This window comes from Ischnura elegans, chromosome X (genome assembly GCF_921293095.1).
Source record: "Ischnura elegans chromosome X, ioIscEleg1.1, whole genome shotgun sequence".
NCBI lineage: Eukaryota > Metazoa > Arthropoda > Insecta > Odonata > Coenagrionidae > Ischnura > Ischnura elegans.
In genome coordinates, this window is record NC_060259.1 from 19802028 (window position 1) to 19817840 (window position 15813).

General features: G+C 38.1%; 1 protein-coding gene across 2 annotated transcripts in view; it reads right to left on the minus strand.

Moving 5' to 3' along the window:
• LOC124170501 (ER membrane protein complex subunit 1) overlaps positions 1 to 15528 on the minus strand; it is a 58110-nt gene extending 42582 nt beyond the window's left edge. For both annotated transcript variants that reach the window (XM_046549264.1, XM_046549263.1), the window contains exons 1-5: positions 15345 to 15528; positions 15115 to 15227; positions 12941 to 13115; positions 12709 to 12864; positions 5685 to 6012 (exon numbers count right to left, since the gene is read on the minus strand). In XM_046549264.1, the coding sequence (XP_046405220.1) occupies positions 5685 to 6012; positions 12709 to 12864; positions 12941 to 13115; positions 15115 to 15227; positions 15345 to 15439 (867 nt within the window). In that variant the 5' untranslated portion in view covers positions 15440 to 15528. The remainder of the gene's footprint in view (positions 1 to 5684; positions 6013 to 12708; positions 12865 to 12940; positions 13116 to 15114; positions 15228 to 15344) is intronic.
• Between the last annotated feature and the right edge of the window lie 285 nt (positions 15529 to 15813).

Sequence of the window (15813 nt, forward strand, 5' to 3'; positions counted from 1 at the left end):
TTCCAAGTCCGACAGAAGCGATAAATTAAGAGAGATATTTTGCCAAACGGATAAATATGGGAATTCGTTTTTCCCCTGAACCATAAAGAACTTAAACATATGCTAATCGTAATTTCCTTAGAGCACTTCCTTTTTACGTAAGAACGGATGGTGTCCTAACACCCCCTGCCACATGCCTTTTAGGTGGCTTGTAGGGTATTATGTCGATGTAGAAGAGAATTACAGATAAGAGTACGGGTAATTTTATGAAAAGATTTGTAGTAAGTAAAAGTAGAGGATTGGAAATGAGGATTAAGTGCATGCCACCCAGCAGGGGTAAAATATTCAGATTTGCTGGTACAGATGAACATTACAGCCAAGTGGACAAAAGTGCCCCTATTGAAGATGAGGGGAATTAAGAGGTAGATCAGGAGAAGAGAGAAGATTTTCTCAAGTTGTTGAGCCTAACCAATGTTGCACAGTGGGTTGAAATAGAAAAAAGCTGGGCAAAAACCAAAACATCGACTTTTTCGTTTCGCACCGGGAATACCATATCATTATTTTAGAATGTCTAGGGCTTATAAAACTGAAGTTCATTTTTTTTTAAATATAGTTTAATTTTTATAGCTCTCACCAAAAATCAATAAAAATCTATGAAATCTTGAATGTGCTCCTGAGATATTTACACCAGGTGTTAGACTGAACTCTATATTCTTTGAGGGAAAAGAAAAATCTTGCACCAACTTGCACCCCTGATTTTTTTATGCAAAGATGACAGGCCATCAACTATTCACGTTGTCATACTTGCGGCGGAAATAGTGAAAAATGCCATATTTGCCTATTTGACAGCTTTCTGAAGAGGTGTTGGAAGCCCAACACAACGATATAAGAAGATATTGTGAAAAACATACCAGGAAAGTTTCTAGGATTGCCACAAACCATGACCTTTTTCATAGGCTTCTGCTTATATCAGATCTTTTTATTTCTTGTTCCGTAGGGGTTCCTCATAAAGTAAAATAGATACCAGAAGAGGTGAAAAATCTTCCAGCAGATAGTGAAAGTATTTTAGAATATGAGGAGTCTTTACCCTTTCACTCAGAATAGTATTAAAACTGGCACGCCTTTGTTTTTGAGCAAATAGTAATAAAAATATTTGCTATTGATATTCTTCTTTACGTATTATTATGCTTCAACTACCAAAATTTCAAGTTTAAAAGACTCGATAGGAATTTTCAATCATCATTCACCCTACAAAAAGCTATTACATAGTTAAATGTTGCTAACAATATCTCTCCCTTGATATTCCTGTATCAAAATTTTTACTTGCCCCTGGCAATTATGGTGCCCACATCACTATTCCCTATTTTCAATTTTTATTTCCCTCCTAAATAATATTGTGGACTACATTATCCTAAATAAGTTTCATTTTATCCTTAAAATACACTATTCAGAGAAAGTTTCATTAATTTAGCAATACTTAAGACCACAGGAATTTTGGTCAGCTTTTTTTGATTTCGGCCCACTGTGAGCAGCAAGAAAGATGTCAGAGAAAAGCACACACAAGCAGTGACAATGCCACATTTGGTGGCGGCATGGTTGAAGACGCTAACTGCCACAAATTTTGAATGGGTGTACATTTCACGCACAAAAATGCCTCGCACAAATTTGGTGAAAAGTTTGCTATACCCAACATTTAAGGGAGGTTAGCTAAGCAAAGGCTGTGGTCGAGTTCACAAGCAAGAGTGGTGAAAGAGTTTATCCATCAGGCCTAATTGCAGATGACAAACTTCCTTTGCTCGCCGCATCACCTGATGGAATATTGCGGAATGGAGAAGGAATACTAGAGGTGAAGTGCCCTCATTGTAGAAATCTGTCCCCCAACAGAAGCTATAGAGAAGAAAATAATCACATATTGTGAATTGATTGAAGGAGAGCTAACCTTAGAAAGAAATAGTACCTAATACTAACAAGAGCAAGGTCAGTTACACATTGCTCAAAATTTTTTTTTGCATTTTTCTGATCTGGAGCCCTCACTGAATGCTTTCCGAGAAAATTAATAGGTATGATGCTTTCTGGATCCATAATATGGAAGGAAAATTGAAAGCTCTCTACATGGACCACCAACTTAGCAAAATTCTATATCCTAGATATGCTAAAGGATTAATGATAAAGTAATATGCAACTGTACTGACATAAGAGCAGATTTGAATGATTTCCACAAAAAACTTTGATGCAATTCAAACCAGTGATTTCTCCATTTCAGTGTGCTATTAGCATCACGCAATTGATTTCATGAAGTCAGCTTAATTTATTTCAATACATCTTCACAGTACTAAACAAAAAATGACTCGCGCAACTATGTCCAAGAATCTTATGGGGCATTGTTGGACTTCCACAAGTTCCAATAAGTACCTATTACAGCATCACATGGAGAAATCTGATGATTACATTAGTCGGTTCTTTAGAACGATCAATAGTTACACAATGAAGCCGGAATATTGCTAAAAAGGAAATATTAAATTATCATATTCAAAATACCTCTTAATATATGGGATTAGAAACATAACTGATAACATACATTTTACTCAAGGCGTTTCATAAAACCTATACAAGTATGTTTCCCAAATTTTACACAAGAAAGATGTGAGCATGTAGAGGTACATTATATTACATCTTGGTAAGTGCGTTAGTACAACTATGAGCAAAGAATTATTTAAATTGCAAGCTCAAATGTCAGGACTATTTCCTATGCTATTTACATGCTCAGTGCACTGCAACAATACAATGACACATCAAGATAAGAACAATTTTGTGTCAATGTTACTGACTAGCAACATTTGGTATTGACTGTATACAAAAGATGATTGCTTAAGTAGCTACAAATCAGAGAATGGTTCCTTGGTGGATTGCATGAGCATGCTTCAACCACACCACCTTGTGCAATAACAGCCAATTGGGAGGCTCCTGCAGGCTGTGTTTCGGCTAAGTTATCATCACTAGGGATCCTTCAGCTATGGGCTGGATGTGGGGGAGGTGCATTTTAAGTGCACTTGAAATTTTACGTTTCAACTCTCAAAAGAATTTCTCAGATTTACCAAGTTATGATATTGAGTCAAAACACTACTTTTTCCCTTGCTTGTTACAGATAAAAAATATGAGAGTTCCGTAAGGAGAATGATAGGATTAGGGTGATAATGGAGAACTTGCATGAATTTTTTTTAATTTCACAGGCAGGCAGCAAATTATTTTCTGAATTCAACAAAAAAAACTACATGTAAATCTGAGTTTTTGTTCGCGAGATTTTCCATGATAATTACAACGAATTTAAAAGCGTACCAAAAACTCCTTCCCTGCCAAGCCACTGCTGAAGAAGCCCCAATGATGTCACCTGTGCTGAAACATCACAGGAAGCTATCCACCGCTGGGCCAACAGTGCACCAATAAAGGTGATTCAAGCATGCCCACTAAACTCAAAAGTGAGTCCACCAGAGATTTTTAACAGTGGGTGATCATTTAATGGTATACCATTTATATTTCACTTTAATTGCGAGAAATACATGGGCAATATTGTTTAAATCCTGAACTTTCACCTTCATTTTGCAGTGCCTGCTCCATACATCCATCCAACTCCCTAGCATTGTAATTAGCCAGCAAGATGAGTTCGAGGTATACATATTGTTTAACACCTGGCTGTAGAAATACCTCAACCAAGGTGCCTGATAAACTATCAATTAGTTTCCTTAAAAACGCAAGAAGGCAATGGCTAGGAGCTATTTGCAGAAATCCAGAAGATTTTTCAAAGAAAACTGTCTTTCATCTGTGAAGATCATATCAATGCAAGTATAGAAATGTACACAAATTATGTGATAAACCCTCCAACTAGGGATACGTTGTTCAAAATTACGGATTTACTTGATATTATTAAAATGACTTTTTAACGTACGAGTTTGGGCCCAAATTGGTGGAATTTTCTCTGTTGCCGTGACTAGAAAGGTCATGAAGGTCGTTCTGAATCATTACAACCTAAACAACCGAAGTAAATTAGCTACTGTGACCATTTCTGAGTGAGAGAATTTGTGTTTTAAGTCTCTTGAAGATCTATTGAAGCTGTGATGAAATGCACAAAAAAGACTTGAAACTATTTAGAACTGTATTGTAGTGATGGGCACTGTACGAGTGAGTCAGTACAGATGCGTGACTCCGCTGATTGAGCTGTGAGGCAAGAGAGTCTTATTTGGTGAGTTGCAACTCCCTCCACACACGACTCTATCCGTACACACTGTGTACTGAAGTTGTGCGAGGGGGAGCAAGACACCCTGATTTCACGACTCTCGCCACACACACACACTGCACGTTCGAGTCACGAGTGGAGGGAGTCGGACTTCATGTACACATGACTCACACGTACATTGTGCATGCTAGAATGTGAGGCTCATTGCTTGTTTGGCAGGTCAAAGGGAGCACATTGTCACTTGTACATCTTCCCCCCCTCACCACCTTCCCCTCCCTTTCTGCCACTCCCATCTTTCCCCCCACAACCCAGAAAAGCTTTGCTTATTGTTCGTCGCGCTGTGTGAGCGGTCACCGAAGTGTGCTGTGAGCAGTGACTCAGCTTACCAGAAAGAGTCATTTATGCCATCACTACTGTGTTTAACTCCCTTGTTGCAAAGGTTGGGGCTCGTGATCCGGTTGAAAATGAAACATAATATAGTCAATGCATCTAAAGATGTGTACGCATATAATTCTTGAGGCCTACACCAGCTAATTCCACCAGTAAATCTTTACCGTAGGTACTTTCTGAAGAACCATTGTGATTTTACGTAAACATAAAACTAAATGAAAATGGATTAAACGGAGTGGTAGATGGTAAGAAAATGCACCTAAGCATGGAACATGGAAAGCATCCCATGAAACATGGAAACCAAGAAAATTCGGGCATTCATGCATAATTTAACCAATCGTTATCCTCCACTATTACAAGTTTCTTTTAAATCGTGATTTTCCACTGACGTATAGCAATAATTTGCCATAACTAATTCCACGAGTCGTGGCATCTATCAGGTATGCTATCCAAATTAGCAACATTATCATCCATTTTTCCGAAAACTGAAATATACAAGGTAAAAAGCTTGTATTTCATCATCCTGATTTTGCATTATTAATATCCCAAGCAATAACCGTGGCAAAATAGCAATAGGAAAACTTACCCAAGAATAACAGCACATGAACAAGTGACAATGAGCAGCTAAATACTCCCTCAAAACAATGTTTACTGCATGCGCTCAGCATTTTTACAGACTCTCAATGGCAGTTTAGGCACATATGACGTCACGCCTGGCCTCGGCAGAGCTTGGGTGTCTTTGCACAGTGGTCAGCTCAGAGAAATTTTGCTTGATTTTTAAAGTCAATTTTTTTATTTCTTTGAATGATGATGAATCGAGAAACTTTAGGTATTTTTGCAAGCTAATATATCTGTTTTATTTGTTCGAAATAGGTTTTTATAGCAATCGACAATCCATTCAGGTTCCCCATTATTAGAATATTGGACATATTTATATAATTTTATACAAAACACTTTTTTTCTGGGCCTTAACAGTAAAATCCACATCAACTGTAGAAATAATCAATTTCAACCGATTACACTAAGCATCTCACTTTTCTTAAATTAAAAAATCACCATAAAAATAATTAAAAATTCAACTCACATTCTCCGACTGCACAGCACTTATTATGCCAAGTTGATTTTTCTCCCATTGAATGGCAGAAACTAGTGCATTTGAGGCAACTATTATGGATGGTTTCACTATTTCTTCAGGGATACCATCTAGAGAGAATATAGCCTTTTTTCCTTCACTTGAGCTTGTTATTTCAATGACTTTTTTGGCACCATTAATCAGACCAATGTCCAAATCACTCCACTGCTCAAGGAATGGTAGACTGACTATTTTGAAGCTACTATCTTCCTCACACATGTCAATTACCCTCAATACTTTGTCTTGAAGGCATGCCAACAATCCCCCAATCACAATACACCTACAAATAAAAAAGAATCATATAAAGACATGAAGAACGTACATGCTCATGCATTATTTCTAATTATTTTTTTAGAATAAATTCCAAAGACCTGAGAAGTCTCATTTAGAAACTAAAAAGGAACCATAATAAGTTAACATTTGAATCACATAACCAGCAGTAGTAGCAGAAATTCAGAAAAAAATTCAAAACTATGTAACTATTGTCTTAATATTACTAGAGAGCATAATCATGGATTTTCCTATAGTGCGGGCTTATTTTTTAATTTTTGGACTGAGAGCCCCAGCCATTTTAGCCACTTCAGCATTGTACTGGGGCTTATGTCAGGAAAATCCTCTAGATCTGACTTCAACCTATCCAGTATTTTGTTAATTGTTGGAAATTCTTTTTTGTGTTAAAATTCAAGTGGTTTTCTTCGAATAACTCCTTTGGTGAACTCGTTGAGCAAAATGTACGCTCGTTTGCAACTTCTTTTTGGCTAAGACAAATCAACATTGATACTTTCTCTTCTTTCTTTTATGACGTTTTGTACTGTTCTCTCACTCACACCTGCAAAAACTGCCACATTGTAAACCACTTTTTTGGAGTCAATAACCAAATCACATGAGTTTACACCAAGAAAAAGCTTCTTAATGTTGGCGATAGTATCTTTATCACATCCTCTGGAGTTCTTGGGTTTCTCTCTTTCCGATTTTCCTCGTTGGAACTTTTTGTTCTTAGATTTTGCAGTCATTGGACACTTTTCTTTATAGGATGCACCTTGATCACACTGAATTTTCAGCTGAACTGAAGGAGTAATTGCAATGCATAAACTTATTTTTGACAGTAACAATGAAGTTGGAAGGAGAGTAGGACAGTAGGAGTACCTAACGGATGACATTGTAGGTATTCAGAAATTCCAAAATTAAAGTTCTTCTTAGAAAACAGCAAAAAAAAGGTGAACACAGCACCATAGGTGAAAGTAAAAGAAAGGATAGCAACACGCTGGGAGCTTAGGGAAGAGAGGTGAGTGGCTCAAAAAGTGGAGTGGTTAATGAGTCCGAATAATGAAAGCAGTGAGTAGGGGTTCGAAGGCAGGCAAGGGTTGGAAACCTTTACAACCTTTCTAAAGTATTTTTAGGGAAGTTGTGCCCTCATAGTTCCAATGCATTGTCTCCTCAAGGCCATGCTTTACTTGTTTTTCATAGCGCTTTCACCACGGGAGGATTTGGATGCGAGGTGGGAGGTGGATTGGGGAGCATGGACAGGTTTCACGAGAATGAACTATCGAAACTGCACATGTGGGTTCCAAAGCAGGATAGAAAAAGCATTTCCAGGCTGCTCAAAGGCTGTAAAAGGTAGATTTTCAGTCATTATTTACATTCATTCTATCTCCTGGTTTGAGTAGAATTCATCATCACTGGTCAACAATCCTCGGATTGGTTTGACGCAGCTCTCCACTCAGTTCTCCTATCAGCTAATCTTTTCACACCTTCGTATTTCTTCTCTTTCACATCTCTCTTTACTTGATCCATATATTTTGTTCGGGGTCTTCCTTTTCCATTCTTGCCTTCCACTTGTCCTTCGACGATTGTCTTCATCAGGCCATCATGTCTCAAGATGTGGCCTATAAGGTTGTTCCGTCTTCTTATCAAGGTTTTCATGAGGCTTCTCTTCTCTCCTACCCTTCTTAGGACTTCCTCGTTACTAACTCGGTCGATCCATTTGATTTTCATCATTCTTCCGTAGCACTGAGTAGAATTAGCGACAAAAATTCAGAAAATGATGAAAAAAGGACCACTTTACTAAAAGGACAAATGCTGTTAAAACCACGTTAAGCATTTATGATTGATTTACTTAATGCAAAGTTTGATTTATTGAATGTCACAAAGTTTCATAAAGCTTGAAGGGAAATGTTTCAGTTGCAGTTCACCCAAATATTCCTTTTGAGTTTCCTGTGCAAGACGTGGCAACGCAGCAATCTTTCACTCTGGCATATTTTCATAATGTCCATATATAAGTTATGCTACATATGAATCATGTATTTTCGGATCATAGAAGAATTACAAAAAAATTAAAAAGGGTTTCTATCAGTATAATTTTCTTCTTTGGGGGTAAACTGCAGAACTGGATAATGTTTAAACGTTTTTGCTAATTAACAACAAATTGTACATTCTATAAATATGTCAAAGCCATTTTATTTTAACTCTATTAATGTTTGCAACTTATTGTGGAAGATGAATGCTGTAGATTTATTATTTTTCCCTGGGTTGAGGTACAAAGTACATGAAGTTGACAAAACAACTATTATTATGGCGTGCTGAGTCATATCACTGGCATGTCTACATTTTTGACTTTTTCATAAAACAAAAAACAAATTAGAATATAAAATGAAATTTTCTTTTAAATGATGCATTATTCATTATTTTAGCAGGCCCTTTAGCCCAGATATAAATCTGCAAAGTACAGTAGCATATCATTTTGATGCCAACAGTACTGCATACTTGGTGCCTAGCAACAACCATGAAGCTGGTGATGCTTCAAAACAATTCAGCTACATCGTTTCAATTTTATGTTCTCTTGCATTTCTATAAACCTCAGTAGAACCAAATTTTGTACCCTTATCTCTATGTGCACAGCCAAATTGCCATACCCCAGTATAAGTGAAAGCTGTAATGTGGTCCAGCATTGAAGAGTTAATCTATCAGCAGATTTTTCCCTAAAAATGAAATATGACACCAACAAATGCTTCATCGATTGTTGTCCTCACTTCACTTAGTGCATATGTGGTCCCTAATACATACTATTTTAAGAAGTGCAGCATTACATGCCATACCACGTGTCATGAAGGCAAAACTGCTTCAGTGAGGACTTTGAAAATTCCTTAGCGTAAACCATATCTCCATGCTGTGGAATAAATTTAATATTGAGTTTGGGACAGTGCTCTAAATTTCTGAACAGATGGAAAAGTATACATATCTCTTGCCCCAATGCTTGAGGGGAAATATTGGATCGAATGGATTGGGATGTATTCCTCTAGGGCTATACTTCAGAGTAAAACTACACTTAGCTCACTTTTTATTGCTGGTGCACTGATGCTCAACACGTATGAATGCCAATGCAAAGTCAGAAAGAGACATAATTCAACTAGAATTTTGTCAGGCAGTTGTATCATTACACAATAACAGACTTAAGCTTCCAAAAACCTGTAGAATATGCACCAGTATACAGAAGAAGAGTGACTGAAGGAGCATCAGTCTCTGATGAAAATACACACATGCAATGGGTAAAACCAACTTACAAATATCAGCCCCCAGCAACAAAAGCAGCCCATGAAAACTAAATATACCAGTGAAGCTTTGTGTAGAGTGCTTGACATGCAACATATGAACACACATTGACTGCTCTCCATACAGAGCAGCCACTAACTGAAACCTTGAAACTGTTTCCATATTTACCTGGTTTATTAATAAATAACTTATTTTTGTGGTATTACATGGTATCATAATACATATTTAGCAACATATTAATGTGTGTTTCTTTTAAACTTGCATTTACAGCAAAAATTCCTAAAAATTTTAAGTAATTAATGCCAACAAGTGAAATTTAAGTATGAAGCTGCATACCACATACACCTGAAAGAACACCCAGCCCTTCCAAAGACATGAGAGGTTGCCTTATAATAAAAAATGTGGTGCACAAGGGGTACATCTATGGCACACGTTTTGTGCTCAGCAAATATTATGCTATTATTTTATAATATGCGGCTTATTTTATAATAATGGAGATAGCTTGATGGAAAGAAAAGTCATTATTATTATGGAGTGAGGTGTCACTAGTCTCAGGTGAACACTCTAAGGCATGTAAAATCTATGTTGGTTGCTTTTACCGTCCCCCTAACAGTGACATTACTATTCTGGAACATTGTCTAGATTCTGTGTTCAGAGCTATTAACCTAGGTCCTGTAATTCTGGTTGGTGATTTTAATCTTTCAATTCAATGGAAAAACCCAACAAGCGGCTGTCCAACCAACGCCCATGACGTTTTCTTTCTTCAAAATTTTGTAAATGCTCTTGGCCTTCCTCAATACTGCCTACACGGAACTCGAAATGCGGCAATGCTGGACTTACTTCTTGCGACCATTGCCCCGGAGGCAGTCACCCCCGGGCGAAATATTTTCGACTCCGACCACGACTCCCTCGATGCAGTGTTCCTCGTCCAACGTTCCAAGAAGCACCGCGGGGTTCCTACCCCGCCCCCTAAGCCATTCCCTGCTTGGTCGAAGGCATGTTGGGACGACATAAATCGCTGTCTCGACCTCATACCCTGGGGTATCCTTGCTTCTATGTCTCCGGAAGAAGGTGTGGACTTTCTTTACTCAATCCTTGAGAGTGCGGTCAAAGATTTTGTGCCCATTGTGAAACCTAAGTCAAAAAAATTCCCCTCTTGGTTCAAAGCAGATACCATTCGCTCACTTGGAAACAAGAACCGTGCTTGGTATCTTTATAAATCTTTCCCGAACGAGGAAACTTGAACTACATACACTAACCTTCGTCGCTGTTCCAAAACGCTAATTCGCTGTGATCACAAGGAGTATGTTCAGGGCATGTGTTCATCCATTTCCTCCAACCCAAGAAAATTCTGGTCCTTTGTGAATAGTCGCCGAAAGTCTCCACGCATCCCCCTTCACGTGACCTATAACAATCTCGAGGCTGTGGGTCCAGATAGACCAAACTTATTCAATCAATTCTTTACTGATTGCTTAGCTCCTTCATCTACTCTCTCTAATAAAATTGTAACATCCCCACGCCAATTCGTGACCATTGTCTATCTAACGTTATCACAGATCCCAAAGAAGTATTTGAGTATCTCTCCAAAATCCCTCTCCATCGTGCCCCTGGTCCCAATGGTTTGAGCCCCAAACTAATTAGACATTGCGCATCCTCCCTCTCTCTTCCATTGAGCCTCCTACTGAACCGTTGCTTTTCCCTTGGCACCTTCCCCTCCCAATGGAAAATTGCCAACATCATTCCCATACATAAAAATGGCCCTAAAGATGAAGTCTCAAACTACCGCCCAATATCGATACTTCCGATACTATCTTCAGTTTGTGAAAGGATTATTCTCAACAGGCTCTACTACTTCACTTCTCCTTTTTTATCAAATAATCAGCATGGTTTCCTTCCGGGACGCTCCTGCCTGACCAACTTAGCTCTTTTTCAGCATCATGCAGTCGTTTCCATCTCCAATAAAGCTCAACTTGACGCAATATTCTTAGATTTCTCGAAAGCTTTCGACTCTCTTGACCACTCTCTTCTCCTTCACAAACTCTCTCATCGCTTTAACCTGCATGGAAATTTTCTAAACCTAGTGGACTCTTTCCTCAACAATAGATGCCAGCGTGTAATACTTCCTGGCTGCTCATCCCAATGGTCACCCACAACATCCGGAGTACCTCAGGGAAGTGTACTCGGGCCATATTTATTTAATCTTTTCATTGACGATCTGGCCTCCCTTGTACATCCCTCTCAAGCCCATACCCTTTTTTACGCAGATGACTGCAAAATTTTTAAGCAAATTAACAATATCGCAGACTGCCATAACCTACAGGATGCATTGAACAAGGTTTCAGAGTGGTGCAACACCTGGAATCTCCGCCTAAACGCTAATAAATGCAACATAATTTCCATTTCGCTAAAAAAGTCCCCTTATGATTTCAGGTACAGTTTAAACTCCCTTCCCCTCAGACGAGTCTCCACCATCAAAGACTTAGGTGTCTTAATGGATCAAAAATTAAATTACTGTGAGCATATTACAAAAATTAAAAGCAAAGCTATGTCTCTCCTTGGCCTCCTCTACCGCTTCTCAGAAATTGCAGACCCGATAGCATTACGCGCATATTTTTCAACTATTGTCATTCCCGTTATAATGTATTGCTCCCCCATTTGGACAATCTCAGCCTCATCCAATGTTTTGGCTCTTAAAAGTGTGACAAATTTTTTCACTAATATAGTTAAGTGCAGAGCCCCTCATCTTCGTAATATGTCCGCTGATTCTGTTTTGCAAACTCTCTCTGTATCTAATATTCCAAATTTAATCTTAAAATCTGATTTAAAACTAATACATAGCATTCTAAACTCTTCCATAGACTGTCCCGATCTCGTCTCCAATCTAAACTTTAAAGTTCCATGCAGACCCACTCGAACGCATTCGCTCCTCCATGTGCCCATTCCCAGATTGTCACTAACCAAACGTTCCATCCTCTCCCGCCTCTCTTCCCTCATAAATTCCCTTCCAGATCACATTGACCCGTTCTCCATTCCAAACCACTCCTTTACAAACCGCACTCTTTCCTACCTTAATGTAAGCTCTTAAGGTCAAAGAGCTTCTTACTTCAATGTATTGTTATTTATTTAAATTAATTATGTTTGATGTGTTTGTGCTTTTATGTTTGTTATACTGTGCCACTATAAAATGGCAAACTATGCTGTATGTGGACAATTTGATAAATAAATAAATTTTAAAAACAATTACATGAATGTCCTCTTTTGTAAATTGTAACATACAAGGCCAGGTACAAAAGTGATTCTTTCTATACAGTAATAATGAAAAAAATTACTTTTGAATAGCATGCATTCCTCAGTATCAAACATTAGGAATTATGGGCATCGGTGTTCTAAAAAATGTAGATATCTCTGCTAGAGATTTGTTGCTTACCGAGTAGTTTTGGAGACCCATTGTGATGGAATCAATCGATAACTTAATTCAGCCCCTCCATAGGCAGAATACGTGCTCACAGCAATCTGCGATGGCAAATTCAGGTGCACTTGGTAAAGTATTCCACTTTTTAAGGACCACTTCTTATCACCTGGGCTGGTATAAAAAAGTTTGTGCTTTTATAAGAGGAATGATCAAATAAACGTCGCTCGTTTCACTTAGTGAAGCTTACCTGTCGAGGTGCTTTGACTGAATTGTGGCATCCATAGTAATGAATCCATAATTGGCATCCCATTTACGTACATAAACAGGATTTGAACCAGACACTGTCAATACTTCTGGCCCGACATATAATAGATTTATGGCTCCTTGATCACCTCTTTCCAAAACTTGCCTCCAGACCAGACCTGTATATATAACGATTCAGTTATAACAGCCATAATTTTTTTTGTACCAAGTAGCATAGAAACTTTCAAAAAGATACATCAAGATAAAAAACAAAGTAGAAAAAAGAACACTTCAGGGCTTAGTTGAAATAAATACATTAAAAAAATAAGTTCAAGGGCTGCCACAATCACACTCCGATTCGATAAATTCAGATGTGTAAAAATATGCTTCATCGACAAGTAGCTTCTATACATGGCAATTGAACAATGGCAGAGAAGCAAGTTATTCAATACCCGACATTCTATCGATTGTTGAGACTGCATGTTAAGGACCACAAGAGAAAGGAAGTGGAGCTCTGGATACTTGGATATTCGTACTATTTTGTGTACGGTAGGAGTGCACATCATGGTGAGGGGGGAATATTTGGGAGTTTTGTTTGACAAATATGGTGCAGCTAAGTATATACAGGGATGGAATTGTCAGGATGGTATGGTTCTTGAATAAAGGTCTGCCAGGTGTACGGAGGGGGAGGTGAAGCATTGGCTAAATAGGGTAGTTTCCTTCATCAAAGAAAACGAAAGGCATTGATTGCGATTCCTTACCCACCATTAGTGTATTCATAATATAAAAATTATTTGGTTTTAGAAATACTGGTTTAGGCGAATGGCAAGGGTCAATTTTATCCTCATTTGAAAAAGGCTAGATTGGCGCCCACGCGATGCCACTCCACATGATGTCACAGGGACCTAGTTTCTATATGAGTAGATAGGAGTTTTACATCGTCTGAGGTTACCAATGCATGCATGAGGCACAGAGCTCAGGGAAACATGTCTTAATTATCACCTATTAAAACTGGCTAAGGTCGGAAAGTTTTCTTCTTTCGATAAGGTATTAATAATCCTTATTTAAGCCAAGCGCTACCAGCTAGCATGGTACTCTGCTACCTGCTAGCATCCTGCATCGTATCAGCGCTCAGAGCCTCGCCCCAAGGTCACCTCACTTGCGGCAGCAGGAACCAGAACGACGTCACACGGAGTTTCCCCGGCATTCATACTTACCCGTCGCGTTTTCCCGAGCTTGAAAATTTTCACTTTTCATTTAATCGCAAACAATAGATATCGTCATTTAAAAATCTAAAAGAGTGAAATATGTACTTCAGGAATAATAATCTTTCGATTTAGGCAATAAAAAAATTATAGGAAACCACCCTACTGTCTGCTTTTGGAGGAAAAAAATCTTGTGGGAAGGGTTGTCAGTGCCCCAGAATAACAGGAAATGCAGAATTTAATTTTTGAGTAACATAGGAGTTTCAGGGTATCTAGAGATAAAATTGGAGCTAGTTTACTAATCACAAAGATTCCAAGGGCAATTTTTCCTTGTGTACTTTATGAGATCAGACAAGTCCAGGTTTTCATTGATTATTAGGCCAAGAAACTTGACAGAATGTAATCTGATGAGAATGTTATTATTTAAAATTAAGTAAGAAACTGGAGGTGGGAGGGTACCTTTAGAGGTGAAACTGCAGGTGAAGAGATTTACGAGTGTTTACGGAGTCTATTTGCTTGGCATCAATTGCTCATGTTTGAGATGGATGTTAGGGAAATAACCCTCAGTTCGAGGTTCAGAAATAACCCAATTTTTAGACTCTAGAAAACAGGTGGTATTATCAACATAGAGACGTAGGTTACCAACTGAAATTGAACGTGGAGGGTCATTCATAAAATGTTAAATAGCAAAGGTGTTATTATTGAGACTTGACAGATACCTAGGCATAATTGAAAGGGCTTAGATAGATTAATATTAGAGCCAGTGCCTGATTGGTAGCAATATCTAACTTATTGCAGATGACTGCAAAGATTTTATCCAAAGCAGGGCATTGCCATTAATCCGTAGCCTTGAACGTTTGGAGAATAGTGTCTTATAATGAGCCATAGTCAGCATGGAACACAAATACACGAGAATGATAAGCATTCTTGGTATAATTTTTCACAGAAAATTTTTATTGCACCACAAACGAACCTCTTTTCCAATGAAAAGCCGCAACAACATTCTTCTCTGTGGCTACATAAACTTTCCCGGTATCCGGCTCACCAAACTGTGAAAATATAGGCTGCCCTACATACTGTTGTCTCCTACCAAAAATAAATAAATTACATGTAAAAACACTTTACGAGGGATAAACAAGTAGAACAGCAAAATTTTAATTCTACAAAGAACACGACATGAAACTGTAACAAAATGTTAATTACCAGTCGAATTTTCCAATTTGGTCTTCGTACAAGCCCAGGCACAAGGAAAGAAGTGAGCATTTTAGAAAGAGGAGAGTTACAAAAATCCTGGACATTCCTAAAATTAGAAGAGTGGATTATAATATAGCTTGAATTAAATTTCGAAACGAGATTTAGGTTTTCGAGATCTTGAACCAATATTGGAATATAATAATGTATTCATACCTCATTTGTTTTAAGATCATATAAACAGTAGATGTGGTCCTAATGCAAACGCAAATCTTCCAAAGTAAAAACTATTTCCGGAAGACTCATGAGGAGCTCCCCTAAAATCTGTAGCGTCATAAGCCTATTTAGTCACGCTGAGCATGCGCAATCACACACAACGCTACACCATGTCAGAATGGGCTTCTCAGGTAGATGTATAAAGTGTGACGTACGTGTCTCATAGGAGATGAAGAGTTTTTTACTTGGCTGGACTACGAATACA